This window comes from Aspergillus oryzae, chromosome 8 (assembly GCF_000184455.2).
Source record: "Aspergillus oryzae RIB40 DNA, chromosome 8".
Taxonomy (NCBI): domain Eukaryota; kingdom Fungi; phylum Ascomycota; class Eurotiomycetes; order Eurotiales; family Aspergillaceae; genus Aspergillus; species Aspergillus oryzae.
Genome location: NC_036442.1, coordinates 1,632,610 through 1,651,250, shown reverse-complemented (window position 1 = coordinate 1,651,250; position 18,641 = coordinate 1,632,610). Strand labels below are relative to the sequence as shown.

Here is an 18,641-nt window from a genome sequence, read left to right as displayed (position 1 = left end):
CCTTGCATAAGGCGCTCGGCGACTAGACGATGGTGTTGCACATGCAGCATACGAAGCCGATTCCATCAAGACCCGACCCTTGAGGCACAAAGGATACCGATAGCCTCTATGGCTTGACTGTGCTCGATGCATCCCCTCTTGTGCTTGGTGGCGTCTGCACAAATTTTCGAGGTCCTCCCGTCCCAGCCCTTGGTCTGTGCGTTTCGTCGGAATGCGGCGGTTGAAAAGTCTAGGCTGTTAGAACAAACAGCATGGAACATGTTTCCCTGTCGTAGCACTAATCGTAGTAACTGTTCATACAGTTTTCGAGTGACCCGGAGCAAAGCAATCATAGCAGAGATAACATCCATATCACCGTAGTCGATTCAACCCCAGTCAACCACGGCACGAGGTTTTCTCGAGCATGGTAATCATCTTTTGTTTTGGGGGAATGCCGTTGGTATGAATATTAGGCCGACTGCTCCAAAAGTCTCCGACCTCGTTCGAAATGGGATTGGTCGCCCTGGTGTTAAGCATCTTATAATCTTTAATTCCAGGTGGAGCGACATAAGCAACACGCAGCAGAGGTTCGGAGTTAGCACACAAAAGGTGCCGGGCCAGAAGCCGAAATAGAAGCCTGAAGAAGGGTTTTACATTCGGTAGCCAATCATATGCTCTTTTTTTTGAATGACTTCGTGGTTGAAGCTCCACGCGGTAGATGTAGACCCACCATGAGCCATTTCAGTCACCAAGGAGGACATCATCGTCATAAGCGCATGCGGCTTACGCATTGAATTGCAGCTTAACTCATGGATAGGAAAGGCTTAGTATAATCGTAAATTCTATTTTGATGTCATCTATTCCGTACTATTGTTTTGTTCCTCTTTTGCCCTCGCCAAGCTGCAAATTATTCTTCTCACTAAAGCTTCACATCCGTGGAACGGGTAGAGCTCCACTGTCATCGCGGAGATAATGGACTTAGTCCTCAGTACTTGTGGATCATCCCAAAAATGGATTTCTAAGCTCTTCTAATCTTTTTTCTTGAATTTGCCTACTCCGGAGAACTACCGAGACCATCCGCCACTGAAATTGCTCTGTATAAATCGCAGGAGGACCTTCGAGGAATCAACATCCCAGATTTGATCAAGACTCTACATACTATACACGAGCAAAGTTAATCTTCAATCCGCATACAATGGGTTCCACCGACTACAAGTTCGAGGGCTGGATGGGCCTTGACCCCAAGGCTGCTGAGGGCAACATGGTCTGGCAGGAGTTTCAGCCAAAGGCTTGGGAAGAGACCGATGTTGATATCCGCATTACACACTCCGGTATCTGTGGTTCAGATTTGCACACTTTGCGCAGTGGATGGGTATGTTTCGCTTGCTTGAGGGAAATATTGGCACGGCTGCTAACAATGTGTAGGGTCCTACAATGTACCCCTGCTGTGTCGGCCACGAAATTCTCGGAGTTGCAGTGAGAGTCGGCTCCCAGGTCGAAGGAGACATCAAGGTTGGCGACCGCGTCGGTGTTGGTGCACAGAATGATTCTTGCCAGGGTCGCAAGGGCGACTGTGAAGAATGTGCCTCAGGACTTGAGCAGTACTGCCCCAACTTGATGTGCGGTTCCTACAACTCCAAGCACTGGAACGGCGACAAGTCATATGGTGGATATGCTCTCTACCACCGCTCGCCCTCTCGCTTCGTTATTAAGATCCCCGATGCTATCCCCTCCGCGATGGCTGCTCCTATGCTTTGCGGTGGTATTACCACATACTCCCCTCTTCGTCACAACGGCTGTGGCCCCGGAAAGAAGGTCGGCATCATCGGTGTCGGTGGTCTGGGTCACTTCGGTATTATGTTTGCCAAGGCCCTGGGTGCCGATAAGGTGGTCGCGATTTCTCGCAAGGCCAACAAGAAGGAAGATGCTCTCAAGCTTGGCGCAGATGCCTACATCGCCACGGACGAAGACGCCGACTGGGCCAAGAACAACTCCCGCAGCCTGGACTTGATCATCTCTACCGTCTCCTCCTCTAAGATGCCCATCATGGACTATATCACCATGCTCAAGCCCAGTGGCAACTTCGTGCAGCTGGGTGCTCCCGAAGACGGTGCCCTCACCATCCCCGCCTTCGCCCTGATTGTCAAGAGAATTAAGTTCGGAGGATCCCTGATTGGAAGCCCCAGCGAGATCCGGGAGATGCTCGAGTTGGCTGCTGAGAAGAACGTCAGGTCATGGGTCCAGGAGGTACCTATGAAGGATGCCAACAAGGCCATCGTGGACATGGACGCTGGCAAGGCCAGGTACCGTTACGTGCTGGTGAACGAGCAGTAAATCAAACATCCCTAAATAGACATTGTACATAGTATATAGAGTAATACAGCGCAGCGCACTATACAACTTCTTCATATGACCGAATTGTATATGGCTCACCTTTGACTAAAATTGTTCCTCCCGGTGTTCGCAGCTGTTCATTGGCCTCGACATCCTGGGCGCTGGGCAAACTGTCGCCCTCAAGACCAAGAACATATTTAGCCGACCACCTAGTACTATCCCACTCTTCTCTCCTAGCACTAACGCCCTTCCCTGTCTTAACCACTGCATCCTTAGAGCCCGCCAAGCGCACATATACCTGCCTCTGGCACACCACCAGATACGTGCCCCAGATCCTCGCCAGAAATGTCCTCGAAACCTCCACCTCCTGACCTTCCCCAAGTTCGAGATCATGCTTCGATTCCAAAACCCATGAGACACCCTTCCCCGGTCCCTCGGGACCCTCCCTAAAGCTCAACTCCCGCCATACCTCCTCATACTCCGTCACCGGAGCCCCAGGCAGATCCGGACGAGACATAGATCCAGTCTCGAGATCATCACCGTTCGGCAACGTAGTAAAGGTACCACAGTCAACATCATCAAAAGAGTTATGCGAGTCAATCTCATGGGTAAACTGCACGCGGCCTGATCTTGTCAGTATGCGTACCATCCTGGGATGTGTTAATGCAACTTACGAGGGTCGCTACTATCCACAACCCGCTGACCGGCAATTGCCCAGTCAATGTCGCCGGATTTCTTATCTACGCGAAGGTCCACATACCAGCCCTTCACGGACATGACGATGGTGTCAGTCGTCTCGGAAGCGGGTTCCGGGAGCCATCGGAGGGAGATGCGTGTTGAGAGACGGCTCTCGGTGGGTGGAATCCCAGTGTGGGATGCCATGGCTTAATTTAGGGAGTGGGAATGTTCGAGAGTAGCTTTGAGAGCAGAGATGAGGATTTGTGTTGAAATGGGTGATGATGTTCCTTATCAGTCTTTATTGATTTAATACCCCGCATCAGGCGGGCAGGATCTTGATTGGTGGATCAGTCCTTTACCATTAGTTTACAGGTAGTTTCATCCTGTTACTTAACATGAACCCTAATGAACATGCTAGTGGCTAAATAGCTCCCCTTCCTGTAAGTTCTGTCTCATTCTCGAAGTTAAAAACGCAGGAAGACCAGGGCGTTGAGGCCTCCTTACGCCTATATGAGTCTTATGAATTGATCTAAAAATCATCCTCCAGCATCACTTAACGCAATACGGGCATACACAGACCATCCACAATATAGCCTACGCAGTATCGACATCATCCCCTCTAACAGCGAAGTTAAGCTTACAAATCTGGTCTTTTGGTCGAGCGGAGATGATCTGATCATCGAGATCCATTGACGCAGTCATATCCGGGGCGACCGACGACCGGAACCGAGAATACAGCTCTCGTAGAAGGATCTTCATTTCCACCATTGCAAGACTGCAGCCGTCAGTAAAGAAGCGCTGTGGTGGACTTTAGTTTACCTACTTCTTTCCGGTACATCCTCTCCCGCCCGTCCCAAACGCGAAGAACAATCGGTTGCGGTCGTTGAAGCCCTTTTCTTCTAACCATCGCTCCGGATTGAAACGGTCCGGCTCGGGGAACACTTCTTCGTTGAAACGGTGCACCGTATATGGCTGACAACTGACGATAGTGTTTTCCGGGATGAAGTATCCATCGATAGTTCTGCCACCGGATGGTACGTACCGTGGAATGGACATCGGGATTGGCGGTGCGCATCTCAAGGCTTCCTTTATGACAGCGTCTAGATACGACATTTTGTCTAGTGGCGTATCATCAGATGTCGATAGTAGCTCCTTGTGAAGGCGATCCTGAAATTGCAAGTTCTGTGGCTGAGATAGTTCCCACATAAGAAAGCAAAGGGCATCACCGGTGGTGTCAATACCCGCTGCCATGTGGTCTTTGCATTCGGCGGCGACTTGCATGTGGCTCAGCGGCGAGCCTTTACGGGTGAGACGTGCGACTAAGCTGTGCGCCTCTGGGTGTTGTTGCCCAGCCATCTGTAAAACGTAGGCGTTTGCTCTGGGGGCAGGACGGGGGTGTAGGCATGATGGGAAATACGGAGCTAGCCTGGGGAGGTAGTAGTATAGAAGATTCTCTGCCGCGATCAGCTTCGTTCATACTGAGGGCCAGCTGGTTACCTACTCTGGAGGCTCTGATGATATGTCAACTCCTCCATCATCTCATAATCCTTGGTGTTGTCTAGAGACTTCAAGCCACCAGGGCTAAACATAAAATTTGTTACACCATCAAGCGCGTAGCAGTGCAAGAGGGACTAAAGCCGTCAGCCGTAATCACAGGTTGGAACCGAAGTACTCACATAGACGTTCACACTTCCTTCAATTGCAGCACATCTGGATACAAAAGCCTGCGCTCGCTCCTTAATGGCGGACACATGCTTGTCGCGTACGATGTTTGACATGGCATATCTATCAGCCAATTCCCGCTTTCTATGACTGTGCTGCACGTCGTTAGTTGCGATAGCCTCTATTGTTATGTATGCACTAATCTCTTGCTTCTCGAGTGTAGAGAACATGGTTCTTTTCTTGTCAGTTTGGTTCTCTTTTTATTGCTCAATGATGTCATACTTAATGCCATATTGTCGGAATAGATCATAGTATTCCGTTTTATCATAACCACTGCCCCCGGATGCGTAGATTTCTCGAATAGCATCTAGGCTAGCAAACGAGACTTCGTTCGGTGCAAGGCGGACTACAGGGCCATACTTCTTGTGTAGGCGATGTACGAAAAGGCGTCTAGTGGCTGTGAACTCGTGGTACTTTAGACAGAAGCTGGTGAGATTGGTATACCACGGGCCGGGGACTTTGGCAAGTGGGGATGAAAGACGTTTGAAGAGATACAGTCCAACAAGGAGAATACTAGATAACCATAATGACCACATGTTGTATCAATAATTCCCATAAACCTTAGCTGGGATTTTGTCTTGAAAACTAGGCACACTTCTTGAGAGATGAGTATATATAGAGGCTAGTGATACCGTTAACGTGATAATCCAAAAGGGGAAGTTAGAAGAGATGCTACCCCAGAAGATCACCGTCCAATCCTTTATCTAATACCTGCATTAGTCCGTCAATGATAGGCGTTTGTTATCGTGCGGGGATGCTTTGATCGGATCCTTCCGACTGATAAGCAAATGCTTCTCGGCACTGGAGTTTCTTTTAGTCAAGATGGGCTGCACTTGAATCTACTACGGTATCAATGCGTGGTAATATCCAGAACCAGCTACTTCTACTTAATCCTTACGCTGTTCGTCATGCAGTCTGTTTCTATCGAACAGGAAAAGACTCTAGTTCTGTGGCGTACTGTTCCGCAATACCTCATTCTGACCTTATTGTCCATATATTGTAGGACCCAAAAGAGTCCATAATGTGGCATCCAGTTGTATGGACGTAGTATCGAGTGGGCATGTTTAGAATAGACAGCTAGTTATTTCATAGATATTGCAAAGCTCCCGTGATATCCTAGACTAACAGCAAAACAGTCACGCAGGATGGATACAGAAAAAGTGGGACAATCTCGGCCACCCACTGGTCACTGGTTGTAGAGAATGGAATCATTGTGGAGACTTGCACTAGAAGTGACTTGTGATTCGCCATAGAATCATAGATTATTAAGCTGTGGAGTATGGGACACGCGAACTCGGTGTCTCCTGAGCTTCCCACTAATTGGTCTCGAGGATCACAAGCTATGCACATACTTAGCAGTACATATACGCTTTAGGGCAACACTATCCCTAGCTTGACCGCATAGATTGATAGTTGATTCAGGCATAGCAAAATGGTGTCTGACGCCCCTAAGCGTGTTACCCTGCGCAGATCATGCCAAGCCTGCGTTCGAGGCAAGCGTCGTTGCGATCAACTGTGGCCGCGGTGTAGTCGGTGCCAGGCTCGGGGCATTGAGTGCGAATACATTAATATACCACTGCCAACTGGACCCGATTCCTCCAATATCACTTCGCGCTTTGTGCCCCGAGTAGCATCCGTGTCTACTCTGCCGATACACCGGCCGCTGCCGTTGGTAATTATGAAAGCATACGACCGGGAAATCATTTCGTTCCTTATAGCCGGAATGCGAAGCTTTCCTATTGAATTCGCCAACAATATGAAGACTGAGTTTATCCATCCAGACCTTTACCAGAGCTCTGAGGCTTCAGCCGTTTTTCAGCATGTTCAGACTCTTTGCAGACTCCACACTCAAGCTAGTCAAGGGGAAACCTCCACGTCTCTTACACCTCTACTACAGCAGAACTGTGTGGAACTCCTTCGCAAGTCTGGTCGCCCAGCTAGCTTCCAGGAACTTCTCGCATCTACCCAATCATTGCTTATCCTACAATGCCTTCTCATCTTCGATGCAAAAGTTGCCGTTGATGGCCCCTATTCAGAAACAATCAGCAGTATGCTGTCTAATGTTGGGCGGCGTCTCTGGCAGCAAGCTCCTATCCAACTCTCCCATACGCTGAGTCCACGGGAGGCATGGCTCTTTGCAGAAAGCGTGCGGCGGACAATTATTGTCGCGTTCATGTTGCGCAGCGTATATTCTCTATTGAAGAGGAACTACTCTGTCCGCACTCCGTTTGTCGACTCGTTGCCTTTCGATGTTCGCACATCCTTATGGGATGCAGATCATGAGGCCTGGGATGACGCAACTCCTGCATCTTTAGAAAACATGATTTCCTTGCAACAGTATTCGACTTTGCTAGAGTCGGGTGCAGTCCATGGCATCTCACCTTTCAGTGCTCTGATACTGGCTGCCTGTAAAGGAAAAGCTGTGTCCGACGTACCTTATCCGCCTATTACAGGCTACGAGGCCTACTGATAGCTCAGACGAATGAGCACTACTTGAACAGACAGAACTAATATTCGGTGATGCTGAATAGTCTATCTCTAGTTCACCATCCAATGGTCGATCGCTCATCGCAAGAATTTTTTGAGCAAACCTGTCAGCATCTCAGTCATCTGTTGATATATCTGCTGCCTCTCAACCTCAAACGCCTCAAAGATATCCTTCGCTGATCCAACCGGGATTTGTTCCTCGCCCTGGGTTAGCTTAGCCCACACTTCGTCAATGAATTCCTGTAACGGCATTCCAATGAGATGGCCGTCTTTCAGATCCGGCTGGTGCTTGGCGTCGTGCAACTCGGTCTGCACAGCGGGCGGGTATATCTCCAGCACCTTCACATTCCCAGGTCCACCTTGCAGTTGCGTGCGCAGGGCGAGGATGAAATGGTGCAACGCAGCCTTTGAGGCACCGTAATTCGGACAGCGCATCATTGGAACAAGGGCCATTTGTGACGTTGTGAATGCAATGGCAGTCTGAGTCGGTTGTTTCTGCAGGTGTGGGAGGAATGCTTTAGTGAGACGAACTGCTGAGGTATAGTTCGTGATCAATTCTTGGTCGAAAACGTTCAGATCGATGCTCTCGGGGTTTGCAAAATCGAACGGGCGCTGGATTCCGGAGTTGAGAAAGACACAGTCAAGGTCAGGATTCTCGGAAATCACCTCTGAAGCAAACTGGGGGATCTTCGGTAAGGGTCAGCTGAGCCCTGCATGGATTCAGGTCCTGGGCGGGAAAGATAGCACTGGCAACTCACTGCTTCAAGGTTCAGGACGTCAAGAACCTTGGACTTGACCTTCTCACTACCATGCTCCTTGACGAACTCTTCCAGGTTCTCTTTCCGCCTACCAGCAATGACAACTTGGGTACCATTTTGCACGAGCTTGGCTGCCAGTGCCTTGCCAATGCCTGATGTGGCGCCGATGACCAGGACTTTGCTGTAAGGGAAAGACATTTTGACAATACTTTGTAGAAATAAAGGATAGACTTTACAACTACATCTCGCAATGGCAATATTTTTCCTCTTTTTATATCCATTTTCATCTACCTCGATGCTAATGTCATTGCCATATATAGCGGAGACTAAACCTCTTTTGGAGTTTTCTCCTGGCCCACCGCTCTTGCGGAGACTAGGCCAGATTAGGCAATCTACCTCGGCGTGGCAAGCATTCGCTATCAAAACCTTGAGGATAGTTCATTTGTCAGGAACGGACTTAGGACATATCTCATGTTAGATCCATGTTCTTAGCTTTGTGAAGTTGTGCTTTGAATAGTCCAGAGACCCGCTGCACAGTGTTCCTAGAACAGAGTGACGAGTATGCTCTTCCAAACTAGATGCTTGTACTTGGATGAGAGTGCAGTCTGTCAAGTAGTGAAGTCACCAAAGATCTTACCAATGCTCATGGAGAAAGAGAACCTTAGTCCATAGTACAGACCCCTGTGCCATTGCGTATATTGCAACATGCATTTTCAGAACAGCGCATCGTTCTACATCAGTCTACAGGAGTAGTCCCAGAAGAAACGAACACAGCATAATCTAAGTCAGATATAAAGAACACATAGAACCTCTGTTATATAAAAGAAAATGATCCTCAGCACCTACCTACTCCCCCTTCTCATCCTCATCCGGATAAATAAGGTCCTCCTCCAACTCAACCCCCCAAAACCTCCTCATTCTGTCCCTAAACAACTCATAACAAGCCCCCATCCTCACAACCTTCATCTCCCCAAAATCAAATAATATACTCGCCTTCCAATACATATGATACCGCTGCAACCCATAATCAACCACAATATCCGCCGCCTCCAAGATCTTCTCCTCGATATCCTGCACCCGGAACTTCTGTCCCTTACGGGTCACATTCGCACTGGAACCCACAACCACCTTTCCCACCTCATAATGCAATCTCACAACCTCCAACAGAAGTGACCCTCCACCTACATGAATAGCCATATTCCCATCCTTAGTCGTCTGTTCCAACGTCTCCGCCGACATGCCTTGCAAAAGCGGATGGTCGGATTTATATGGCGCAATGATCCCAAGCGACATGTCTAGATCGTGCGTTAGGACCTTGGTGATATTGAATCTCTCCTCGGGGAGAATGTGCAGCGCTTTATGGACATCGTAGTTGCCGATTATGCCTTGTGTGTGGCCTGGACGGCGCGTTTTGGCGTGAAAGGCGCGGGTGATGGCTTCACTGGAGGAGGCGATTAATCCGTAGCCTACTTCTGTGGGGACGATGGCTATGCCGCCTTCTTGGAGGGTTTGGAAGACTTTCAGGGCGTCCTTGTGGACGTTTGGGGGTGTGCCCGGGGTGGGGATTAGTTTGGCTTGGAGAGTCATTATGGGTGAGGCGGTTATAGATTGGGATTGGACTTAGAATGTTGATGTAGCTTCATACAGCCGGCTTATGTGGGATGGTAGAGTGGAGGGGTTCCTGACACGTCAGCTCGAGTTGGGGGCCGTAAGGTTAGCACTGTTCTTGTCCGGACAAGCTTTTTATAGTGGCTTAGGTGCGGCTTATAAGCGTTTGGACAATCCTTGTTATTTTGAATTCAATATGTAAAGTAAATCTATTGGTCTAAAGCACGTATCTGAACGTCTTATTGTCGATCTCTGTTTGATCCTAGCTCATAATCAGCTTCAGTCAGGCTTACATATCATGGGCAGAAAAACTTACCAACATGCCCTTCTCAACACCATCGCTCTCATCGCCGTCCGAGCCCAGAGCCTCCCTGTCCCTCCGTTTATTCTCCAAATACATGTACAGGTAGAGGGCAATGATTGAAACCAGCTTGACCGCATACCCAACCAACATCCTGAACCGCAGTTAGCACCGATACCCGCACACAACCACTCTGATTGAAAGACTCACGCAACATATGCACTATGATATCCCGGTGCCTCACTATCCTTGAACGTCTGCGGTCCAATGATATTTCCCACACAGTACCCCGTGAACAATAGCGCCCCGGTCACCTGTTTCTTCGTAGACCCGGCAATATTGGAACTCACAATGGTCAGACTCATACTGAATCCCAATCCCTGGAAATAACACAACCAGAGCGCAACGAGTCGGCCCCATTTATTCGAGTCCGGCAGGCCGACTAGGAGCCCAGATCCGATGATGCAGACCAGACTGGCGAAGATCATGCACGCGCTTCGAGAGTGAAATCTGCCGCTATATTTCGTCGCGATCATGCCGCCGAAGAGGAGAGTGAGGAATTGGACCGCTCCGCCGGGGATCTGCAGGTATTGGGTTCCGAGAGTATCGAAGCCGAAGGATCCGACGATAATGGAAGTGAACTGTTTTCTTGTCAACATCCGTCCATAACGGAATGAGAAACCCAGGGCAAACATACACTTGTCAAGGCAGAGTTTGGGACTTGAGCTCCAACAGCCATGATGAACAATAACCACGTCTTAGGATCCCTAGCTGCCTGCCACACTTGGTACCATTTGAAATGGTGATTCCTTACTCCTTGTCGGTTGATCGCGACACGGTCGATAGCAATTGCTTTCTCGCGCTCAGTGAGGAATTTGGCCGTCGATGGGAGATCGGGGAGGAATATGAGGGATGCGATTCCGATGGCGAGTGACACCGCGCCGAAGATTAGGAATACATACATCCATCGTGGAAGACCGCCCGTTATGTGACCGATTGCGTAGCCGAGAAGACTGTTTGGTGGTTAGCTGGTCAGTCTTTCACTATCAACTTCTTTCGCGACTTCGACAGAGACCTACCCTCCAAACATGGTGGCAATGCCATTGGTGCAGTAATAGGTTTCGAGACGCAGAGGCTGTTCACTTGAAGTGTACCAGATGCTCATCATAATGACAAATCCGGGGTTCACGACGGCTTCGGTGACTCCAAGGAGAAAGCGGTTGACTGCTATTCCGGCGAAGTTGTAACAAGCCGGCGTTGTCATCAATAGACCACCCCAGACTATATCTGTCAGCCATGCGTAAAGGACATAGAATCAGGAAACCCTACTAATAGTAGTTGTACTAAGAAACTTCCCAATTGGAAGTTTTTGAAGGGCTAATCCAGCCGGCCACTGCGCGACCAGATAGCCGAAATAGAAGATAGACCCTAGTCCTAGTCAGTCATGCTCATTTTGCTGCGCAGGTGAAAGCCTACCTAGCCATGAATAGTCCTGGCCTTCCAAATGTGTGCCTTCCTTCAATCCGTAGACTGACGAGAAATTGAGACTGTTTTTGTCGAGATACTAGAAAGGATAAGTATTCGATCATGATTCGCCAAGGGAATCCTTCTTACCTGCAATAAGTATATAAGGAACAAAAGCGGCATCAATCTAAGATCGATTTTCCGGAGCACCTTTTTAGCCTCTTCCGGTGTATATTCCAATGCACGAGTTTGTTGATAAACCTCATAGTTATCATCTCGATCCGACGACCCCGCAGATGACAGAGGAGCCGACGAAACGTTCGTCTCAAGATCCTTGGTTGAGCCCATACTGCGAAATCCGAAAAGCCACGACAGAAGCAAGACCAGCTCGCGCATACTCACACCATTTTTCCTAGCGAGAGGCCCAGCTTTTATAACCCATATCGCCCGACGACGCGAGTCAACAATGCGGGTGACGACCCCACAGACATGGTTCGATCACAGCCATGTTGGGAAACTAGCATTGAGCATAGGTTTCGGACAGAGAAGAATATTATTTGCCGTCGTGATTTGCGCACGGCGCGGAGTTTTCCCTATTGAGTGGATGGTTGGTGGTGTTGGTGTACCGTGTGATCACGACATCGACCCCACGATTGCGTCTTCTCGGCAGTTGCTGATGGTGTCATAACGGGCAGTGTCGCTCGGGAAAAGTCCGACAATCTAATATCTTTTAAGGGGTATTACTCGCTTTTAAGCAGGGTAAGATTATGCATGATGCCGTGAAGAACGTCGGTTTGGTCGTTGGATAAGGAGGTCGGGTTGCCGTTATATATGGTTTTTCCTAATCAGGAAATGATATGGGGCAGGCACTTCTCTACCCCAAGTTATCTTAATTCTAATACCACCTTATATAATAGGATTGTTGATCGGTCCTATATAGATTTAGGCAGTGGTACTTCTAATTGAATCACCCTCCGCCCGTAAAAAATGAACAATTCGTCGCATTGAACAGTACCATATGTATTTACTATGTTGATCCATCAGCGAACCACCAACAGCAGTGTATCGAAGTGTTGTTAGATTTCCAACACCATATTCAACGCTCAACTCACTCACTTCCTGAGCCGACTAAATCAAGCACGCAATAATGATAGGTATCCTCTCGTAACGTATACATTAGACATAATTACATACACAAAGCAGCTGCATGATACAAATGATATAATACATCTGAAAAGAGACCATGTCACTATACATATCAGGCCTCGAGCATTAAGGTGGGGATCGCATAGTCCCTGGACGAAGTATGAAAGCAGATTAAGGACTGGAGGATGGGGTAGCCAGGCGTATTCGTGGGCTAATCACCCGAGCATTACGCTCTGTGCTCACAGAACAGCAGCGGCCAACGCCACGACAGCACCTCCGAACAGCATACCGGCATCTCCAGTAATCTGGGGCATACCACCGGTACTGACAGCTGAAGAGCTGGAGCTCGAGCCCGAAGAGGAAGCAGAAGACTTCGAAGCAGTCTGAGCCGCTGAGGTAGTGGCCTTACTGCCCGACTCGGTCGTGGTGGTAGCCGAAGCGGTCGCAGCCACGCTAGTAACAGACCCAGCGGTGATAGTAACTGGCAAGTAGGACATTTCACTCTGCTGGATAGTTGAGATTATAGTTCCGGGGAAGTTGGCTTCAGGCCCATCGCCAATTCCAGTGCAGACGGCAGAGGTGGTCCCGGCCACGGAGCAGTTGATGGTCATGGAACTGTTAGACGAGACGTGTTAGCCGGTGTCTAGGCTGACTATAACATGTGTAGGAAAGAGGAAAAGCGCACAAGTTTGGCTTGTCATTCATCTCCATGATAGTAGTCGGCGACGCATCTGTGAGAGTGAAACCAGGCCCCAAGCCACACTCATAGTCATCATCGTCATCGCTCGCGCTCGCGGTCGGACTCGGAGCACAGGTAATGCTATAGGTCGTCGCAGTGGCGTCCTATTTTGCTCGTTAGCTGGATAAACTGACAGAGCCGCGCGGCCAAGGGATCGTCCGATCGTCAATCTGTGGGGTACTGACGTTACCAACAATAGAAGCTTGTAAGGATTGTGGGTCAAAGCCCAGGAGAAACATGGAAGTTACGCTGGAACTCGCTGAGACGAGGCCGGCCATAGCCAGGCCCATAAGCAATTTCACGGTCATGGTGGTTTAAACGATAGATGGTTATTTTCTCGGTGGTTAAAATGTAAACATGGGGAAAGGGACCCGAGTCATTTGGTGGTTTAAGTAGTCGAGAAGCAGTGTAGCATTCAGGGAATCAGGGCCAGGGGGCAAAAGAAAAACTCAAAGCTTGTCTAACCTCTTTTCAGTTAGAAGAGGGAACATTTGGGTGATAAATTTGGGAATCTATTCAATCTAGGCCCCTTTAGTGGCTCTCTATAACCTTGTTATTGGTGGTGAAGATGCGCTAATGAACCAGTGGAAATTAGTTCAACATTAGGTAACCTTTGGATAAATCCAGAAGAGTAAATGGTACCTGAAAGGCCCACTTCTGATCCATGGGGCATCTTCGGTACCTGTCCATAATACAAGACCGCATATTCCACAAGACCAAAAGATCACATAATTCTGAATATACGATTCAGAATGCTCTGGAGCCACCTATATAGCTTTCCGCCGTTTCATATAAGCTGAAACCTGAATAGCCCTACATTCAACAAACAGAACTAGATTGCAGATACAGGACAACACCAGATTCAGCTTCTACAGCACAAAATAAGTCATGAATATTTAATTAGCAAAATATACCGACATTAAGCAATTAAGCGACAAATCAGATGAACACTACTCGTGAACAGCTACCCCAAAACCACGTGCTTTGTTTCCGGACTGATAACTCGCATGCATAAGTTGCTTGCAATCGAAGCACATACAAAATTGACATATCTGTCCCTCTTCCATGTAATTCCAATCAGAGACAGGAACAGCCAAGGTAATTATTGGTGCAGCGACCATTGCGACCATCGCAGCCATTTTCATTGCACTTCCCGGTATTTGTGCCACAGCCATATCCGCATGGACAGCCCAAGTATGGGCCCTTTTTCCAACGTGCATGAATTAGATCTCATATCATTCCCATCAATGGCGGAGTTGGACTTACCGAAGTGCAGGTTATACGGTTCGAGCTAAGCTCGCCATGGCAGTTGTTATCATAGCAGTTGCCGTTGGGCCAGCCGCAGTTGTTGGCAACAGCAGCTTCATCTGGGTTGGCAGAAGGGTGCGAGACGGCCAATGAGGCCAGACTAACCAGAAGAAGGGTCTTGAAGTGCATGTTTGTGTGTGTTGTTGGTCTTGCAGATATATAAAGGCTGTAATCTGTGCTGGAGGAAGATGTTTCTGTGATGGTTTGAGATGATCTTTGAGAGGGTGAAAATTCCTCCTATTTATACCTTTTCATGGCTTCTCGAGTCCCAGTTCATGCACACATTTGCCGGTCTGCCGAGATAATCATGTCCTTGTGCTTTTCCTTCTTCTGCAATTCTCCATGCTTCGCTCATGCATCTCGTGTATCCGGCTTGGAGGAAATATCTTTGTCATTGGCTAAGCAACGCAAGCATTAGCCCGATTAGAACATTTTGTACTACATGGACTGGATAATTGAAGGGCTTTCTCATATGTGATACGCAGTCTGATGCCCCGGACACAACCCATGACTACCTCTCTATTACCTCTTATGGTTGTTTCTCGTATAGTGGCCAGCAACATTGGGCGGTATGAAATGCGGAGAGCAACACTCGACACTACAACCCGAGGCAAGGGATAGGTCTAGATTTGTGTAACTGTGCAAGTACAAACAAGACAAGTCCAGCATTGTAATCTTTTCTCGTCCAACCCCAACCTTACAAGAATAACCAGATAAGGCTTAGAGCAGTCCTATAACTGCACCTAATTCATAAGAATGTAAAAGACGTGTTGCCAATTGACGTCAAGCTCTTTCAATTTTAACTGCCACAATACGTAGCTGATTCTATACAGGATATGGATGTAACCCTGTCGCTTACGTTGCTCACAGCTACATCAGTACTGCAAGACCCTTGCAGAAAGCGGGGACATGTAAGCCACTATCACAATTATGATCATGGTGGGTTTAAACAGGCAATCCAGACCGTAAGGATTAGCTTAGCTCCCCGGATCTTGTTCAACTTATAGGTGAGCTCTGGAACAAATTAAGGCACCCTGCATAAGTGCGAATACAAAACCAATGGACTGTAGTTGATCTCATCCGTCTGTGCATCAGCTTACTTTCCTCATCCGGCATAGCGAACTGCAGTGTAACTCCCCGGCCTATCATAGCAAGCTCCCACTCAGAACCGGCGCGGCTGAAGGTTTATATTGACCTGATGATTGCTCTTCTGGGGTCGTGGAGAAATAATACCCGAAGAAGACCTGTGGTGTTGACTATTTCCTATGCAGTGTACGTCAGCCAGCCATTCGTTGGTCACAAGTTGTTCTCCATCACCTGCTATAATTCACAGTCATTCCCAATTCATCTTGTCTAGATGTGTGAAGCATTATTTGAATTACTGTCACGGGTCCGTCATACCTAAGCCCCAGGTTATGAGAAATGAAGGTTGGCTCTAATCCGTAGTAATCGTGCGAACTACCAGATTGCTTTGCATGGGCAATACCAGCGGGATCCTTATTCACATGATCACTGCATGCCCCAGTTTAGGACATTGTCAGCAAGTTTCGTAGACAGATGCTATAACAAGACGATCGCATTCTGTCCTATGAAGCGATTGGCTCTTACCAAGTTAACGCCCTATCCGATTCCAATAGGGAATGATTAGCTGTTTCTATGTCGCCTGACCTTGCAATGGGTATGTGTGGAATACTCGGTGCGGATAAATTCTCCCCGTTCGGTATACCAGCAAGTTAGACAGTTTCAGCCCCGGTCCGAGAGTACCGGAATTGAGGGTTCAGCATGACGGTTCATGATGCTCTATTGGACCGAGCCATTCTGAAACGCCCGTGAGTATTTGTGGGGACCTTCTCGTGGAAGTTACGCCATCAGCTCTAGGATATGACATCTAGATACCCGACTTGGGAAATTCCCAAGCCGAATGCGGCGAGTGCAGATTAGGTCTAATAGGTGTATGATGCTTTGATATTTGATACTTTTGCCATTCGAGTATAAGACGCCGGGCACGTACGCATGTACAGCCCAATCACAGGGCTATTTACTAGTGGCAAGCACGTACTGAGCGCCGTGGCACTGAACTGGTGATGTCATGGAAAGTGGAAGCCACAGCACGCGGTGCGGGAGTACCCATGGAGCTCTGAAGCTTAATGGCCGTGGACCCATCCATGGTAACAGGTGGATATTCTTTGCCGATCGGAATAATTACAAAGCTTCCTCCGTCGTAGATCGTAGAATGGTATTATCTTATTCATGACAAATTGAATAAACACATATACAAATGCTAAATCGAGAACTAACGCATCGCTAATCTAGTTAATCTTCACACGCACGCCCTGGGAGCCAAGCTTTACATGCGGCAAGAACATATCGCGATAGCAATCCACAGAAGACCGATCTGTCTCAAACAGCTCAAAGTCGAAGTTCCGGAACACATTCGCAATAGTGAGGTACATCTCTGCATAGGCCAAGTTGATACCGAGACAGGACCGAGTACCTTTACCGAAGGACACAAGGTAGCGCGTCAACTTCTTTCCATCGGGGGCAAGCGGGTCCCCCAGCCAGCGCTCGGGCTTGAACGTGAACGATTCGGGGAATATTTCTTCGTCATGGGCGACGGAATAGTTGTCCATGCTGACCACTGTTCCAGGAGGAATGACGTAGTTCTTGTACGTGAGGGTGATGTGGTCTGAAATACGGAACGCACGCTGGCTTACACCATAGGACATGCGAACGCCTGATAGGTGGGATAGTTAGTTGCAGGTTACAGACCCTTAACTTGGGGGGCTACACACATTCTTGAATACAGGCGGTTAACCAAGGAAGCTGTTCCAGGTCCGTTAATGATGGCATATTGCTGGGATCTGGTATTGCGGTTTTTAGTTCCTCTCGAAGACGCTGGTAGATGCTTGGTGTATTTATAATGTGGAAGCCGGCCACCGACAGTGCGTATCTTGTTGTATCGAAGCCTGCTCCGATAACTGTAAATGCTTCCTGTTGTAGGCGGGTCAAAGTGAGCTCTTCCGGAGGCAGATCAGAGTCGAGCAATGCATTGAAAACATTCGTCTGCTCTGAGCCATTCCGTTTTTCCTTGTTGGAGAGAATATGGGCAACTTGATCGGCCATTTCCTAGTTTCATGTTAGCAGCACTCTTAGTCGTCATTTGTTGTCCCTCCGTTCAACAGAGAAACAGGCGCTTGTTTGAGATTACCTTATGAAAATGATGCACGGACTTCATACCCGGCTGCAGAGTCTCAACCAAGCCTTGCGGTAGCGAGTTGAAGAGGGTGGCAACCCACGGGAATTGCGTGATCATATGAACTCCATCCAACAAGTCAAATAAGGCTTGAATGAAGGGCGATTTGAAATCCGGCGCCTCAAAGAAATCGTAGCCGCGATCAACACAGTACCGGACAATGATGTCCGACGCAATGCATCCCATCATCCAGTCAAGGCGAAAGACCTTTCCAGTCCCTTGATACTCTCGTCGCAGTCGGTCGCACAGCTTCGTGATCTGCTCCTGCATCATCGGGACCGCATTGTTGATTGCGCGTTTGGAGAAATACGGATTAAGAGCTGCACGGCGGTGACGGTGAACTTCATGCTTGTGTGTCGGGAATAAGCCATTGGCGTTGCCAAAACGGTGCTCGAGTTCTTTCGGTTTATCCCACGGCAATGACTGCGAGTACATCTCCTCAAAGAAGGAGGAATCCTGGATATGAATCTCGAATGGGCTTAAGCGAATAATTGGGCCTTGGGTGTGAAGTTAGTGTACCTCTTTTCTTCAGCACTACATACCCTAACCGACAGGGGTATTTCAAGACCCGAATCGAACTTACCATACTTCTCATGGAGTTTCCGATAGTGGAACAAGTACTGTCCACCCGGAGATTTGAAGAATTCATAGTAAGTCTCATACCATTGAGTAAAGGCAGCGAGTTTAGGGCCTGGGAATTTTGCCAGCGGATGCAATGTGATGCGATATACCCCCAACACCAGAACGTACAGCGCGACAGCCACTACCGTAGTCGCGCAAAAAGCCAGGGGCGACTCAATTGAGGGTCGAATAACCGATACCAGATCCTGGGTGAATCCCATGGTGCAGGGGTTAGATGTTGTT

General features: G+C 48.5%; 9 protein-coding genes across 9 annotated transcripts; 2 read left to right on the top strand and 7 right to left on the bottom strand.

Moving 5' to 3' along the window:
* Window positions 1-1,174: 1,174 nt before the first annotated feature.
* Window positions 1,175-2,313, top strand: AO090010000668 (NAD(P)-dependent alcohol dehydrogenase; the record flags this gene model as incomplete). Its single annotated transcript, XM_001827573.1, has 2 exons — window positions 1,175-1,351; window positions 1,405-2,313. The coding sequence occupies 2 exons, from the start codon at window positions 1,175-1,177 to the stop codon at window positions 2,311-2,313; spliced, it is 1,086 nt and encodes a 361-aa protein (XP_001827625.1).
* Window positions 2,314-2,371: 58 nt separating this feature from the next.
* Window positions 2,372-3,195, bottom strand: AO090010000669 (uncharacterized protein; the record flags this gene model as incomplete). Its single annotated transcript, XM_001827574.3, has 2 exons — window positions 2,372-2,937; window positions 2,988-3,195. The coding sequence occupies 2 exons, from the start codon at window positions 3,193-3,195 to the stop codon at window positions 2,372-2,374; spliced, it is 774 nt and encodes a 257-aa protein (XP_001827626.1).
* Window positions 3,196-3,585: 390 nt separating this feature from the next.
* Window positions 3,586-5,249, bottom strand: AO090010000670 (cytochrome P450; the record flags this gene model as incomplete). Its single annotated transcript, XM_023233549.1, has 5 exons — window positions 3,586-3,766; window positions 3,815-4,445; window positions 4,493-4,622; window positions 4,668-4,776; window positions 4,936-5,249. The coding sequence occupies 5 exons, from the start codon at window positions 5,247-5,249 to the stop codon at window positions 3,586-3,588; spliced, it is 1,365 nt and encodes a 454-aa protein (XP_023094276.1).
* A 1,220-nt stretch (window positions 5,250-6,469) lies between these two features.
* On the top strand, window positions 6,470-7,183 carry AO090010000671 (uncharacterized protein; the record flags this gene model as incomplete). The annotated part of the gene is made up of 1 exon (XM_001827576.3): window positions 6,470-7,183. One exon carries the CDS (start codon window positions 6,470-6,472, stop codon window positions 7,181-7,183), a length of 714 nt encoding a protein of 237 aa, XP_001827628.3.
* Window positions 7,184-7,278: 95 nt separating this feature from the next.
* On the bottom strand, window positions 7,279-8,156 carry AO090010000672 (putative short-chain dehydrogenase/oxidoreductase; the record flags this gene model as incomplete). Its single annotated transcript, XM_001827577.1, has 2 exons — window positions 7,279-7,887; window positions 7,959-8,156. The coding sequence occupies 2 exons, from the start codon at window positions 8,154-8,156 to the stop codon at window positions 7,279-7,281; spliced, it is 807 nt and encodes a 268-aa protein (XP_001827629.1).
* Window positions 8,157-8,804: 648 nt separating this feature from the next.
* On the bottom strand, window positions 8,805-9,545 carry AO090010000673 (uncharacterized protein; the record flags this gene model as incomplete). Its single annotated transcript, XM_001827578.1, has 1 exon — window positions 8,805-9,545. The coding sequence occupies one exon, from the start codon at window positions 9,543-9,545 to the stop codon at window positions 8,805-8,807; it is 741 nt and encodes a 246-aa protein (XP_001827630.1).
* A 238-nt stretch (window positions 9,546-9,783) lies between these two features.
* AO090010000674 (putative MFS transporter) lies at window positions 9,784-11,679 on the bottom strand (the record flags this gene model as incomplete). The annotated part of the gene is made up of 8 exons (XM_001827579.1): window positions 9,784-9,828; window positions 9,883-10,021; window positions 10,078-10,508; window positions 10,565-10,880; window positions 10,947-11,148; window positions 11,197-11,295; window positions 11,344-11,431; window positions 11,482-11,679. 8 exons carry the CDS (start codon window positions 11,677-11,679, stop codon window positions 9,784-9,786), a joined length of 1,518 nt encoding a protein of 505 aa, XP_001827631.1.
* A 764-nt stretch (window positions 11,680-12,443) lies between these two features.
* AO090010000675 (putative GPI anchored protein) lies at window positions 12,444-13,088 on the bottom strand (the record flags this gene model as incomplete). The annotated part of the gene is made up of 3 exons (XM_023233547.1): window positions 12,444-12,459; window positions 12,526-12,688; window positions 12,767-13,088. The coding sequence occupies 3 exons, from the start codon at window positions 13,086-13,088 to the stop codon at window positions 12,444-12,446; spliced, it is 501 nt and encodes a 166-aa protein (XP_023094277.1).
* Window positions 13,089-16,833: 3,745 nt separating this feature from the next.
* AO090010000678 (cytochrome P450) lies at window positions 16,834-18,619 on the bottom strand (the record flags this gene model as incomplete). Its single annotated transcript, XM_023233546.1, has 4 exons — window positions 16,834-17,258; window positions 17,317-17,650; window positions 17,733-18,274; window positions 18,361-18,619. The coding sequence occupies 4 exons, from the start codon at window positions 18,617-18,619 to the stop codon at window positions 16,834-16,836; spliced, it is 1,560 nt and encodes a 519-aa protein (XP_023094278.1).
* Window positions 18,620-18,641: the final 22 nt, after the last annotated feature.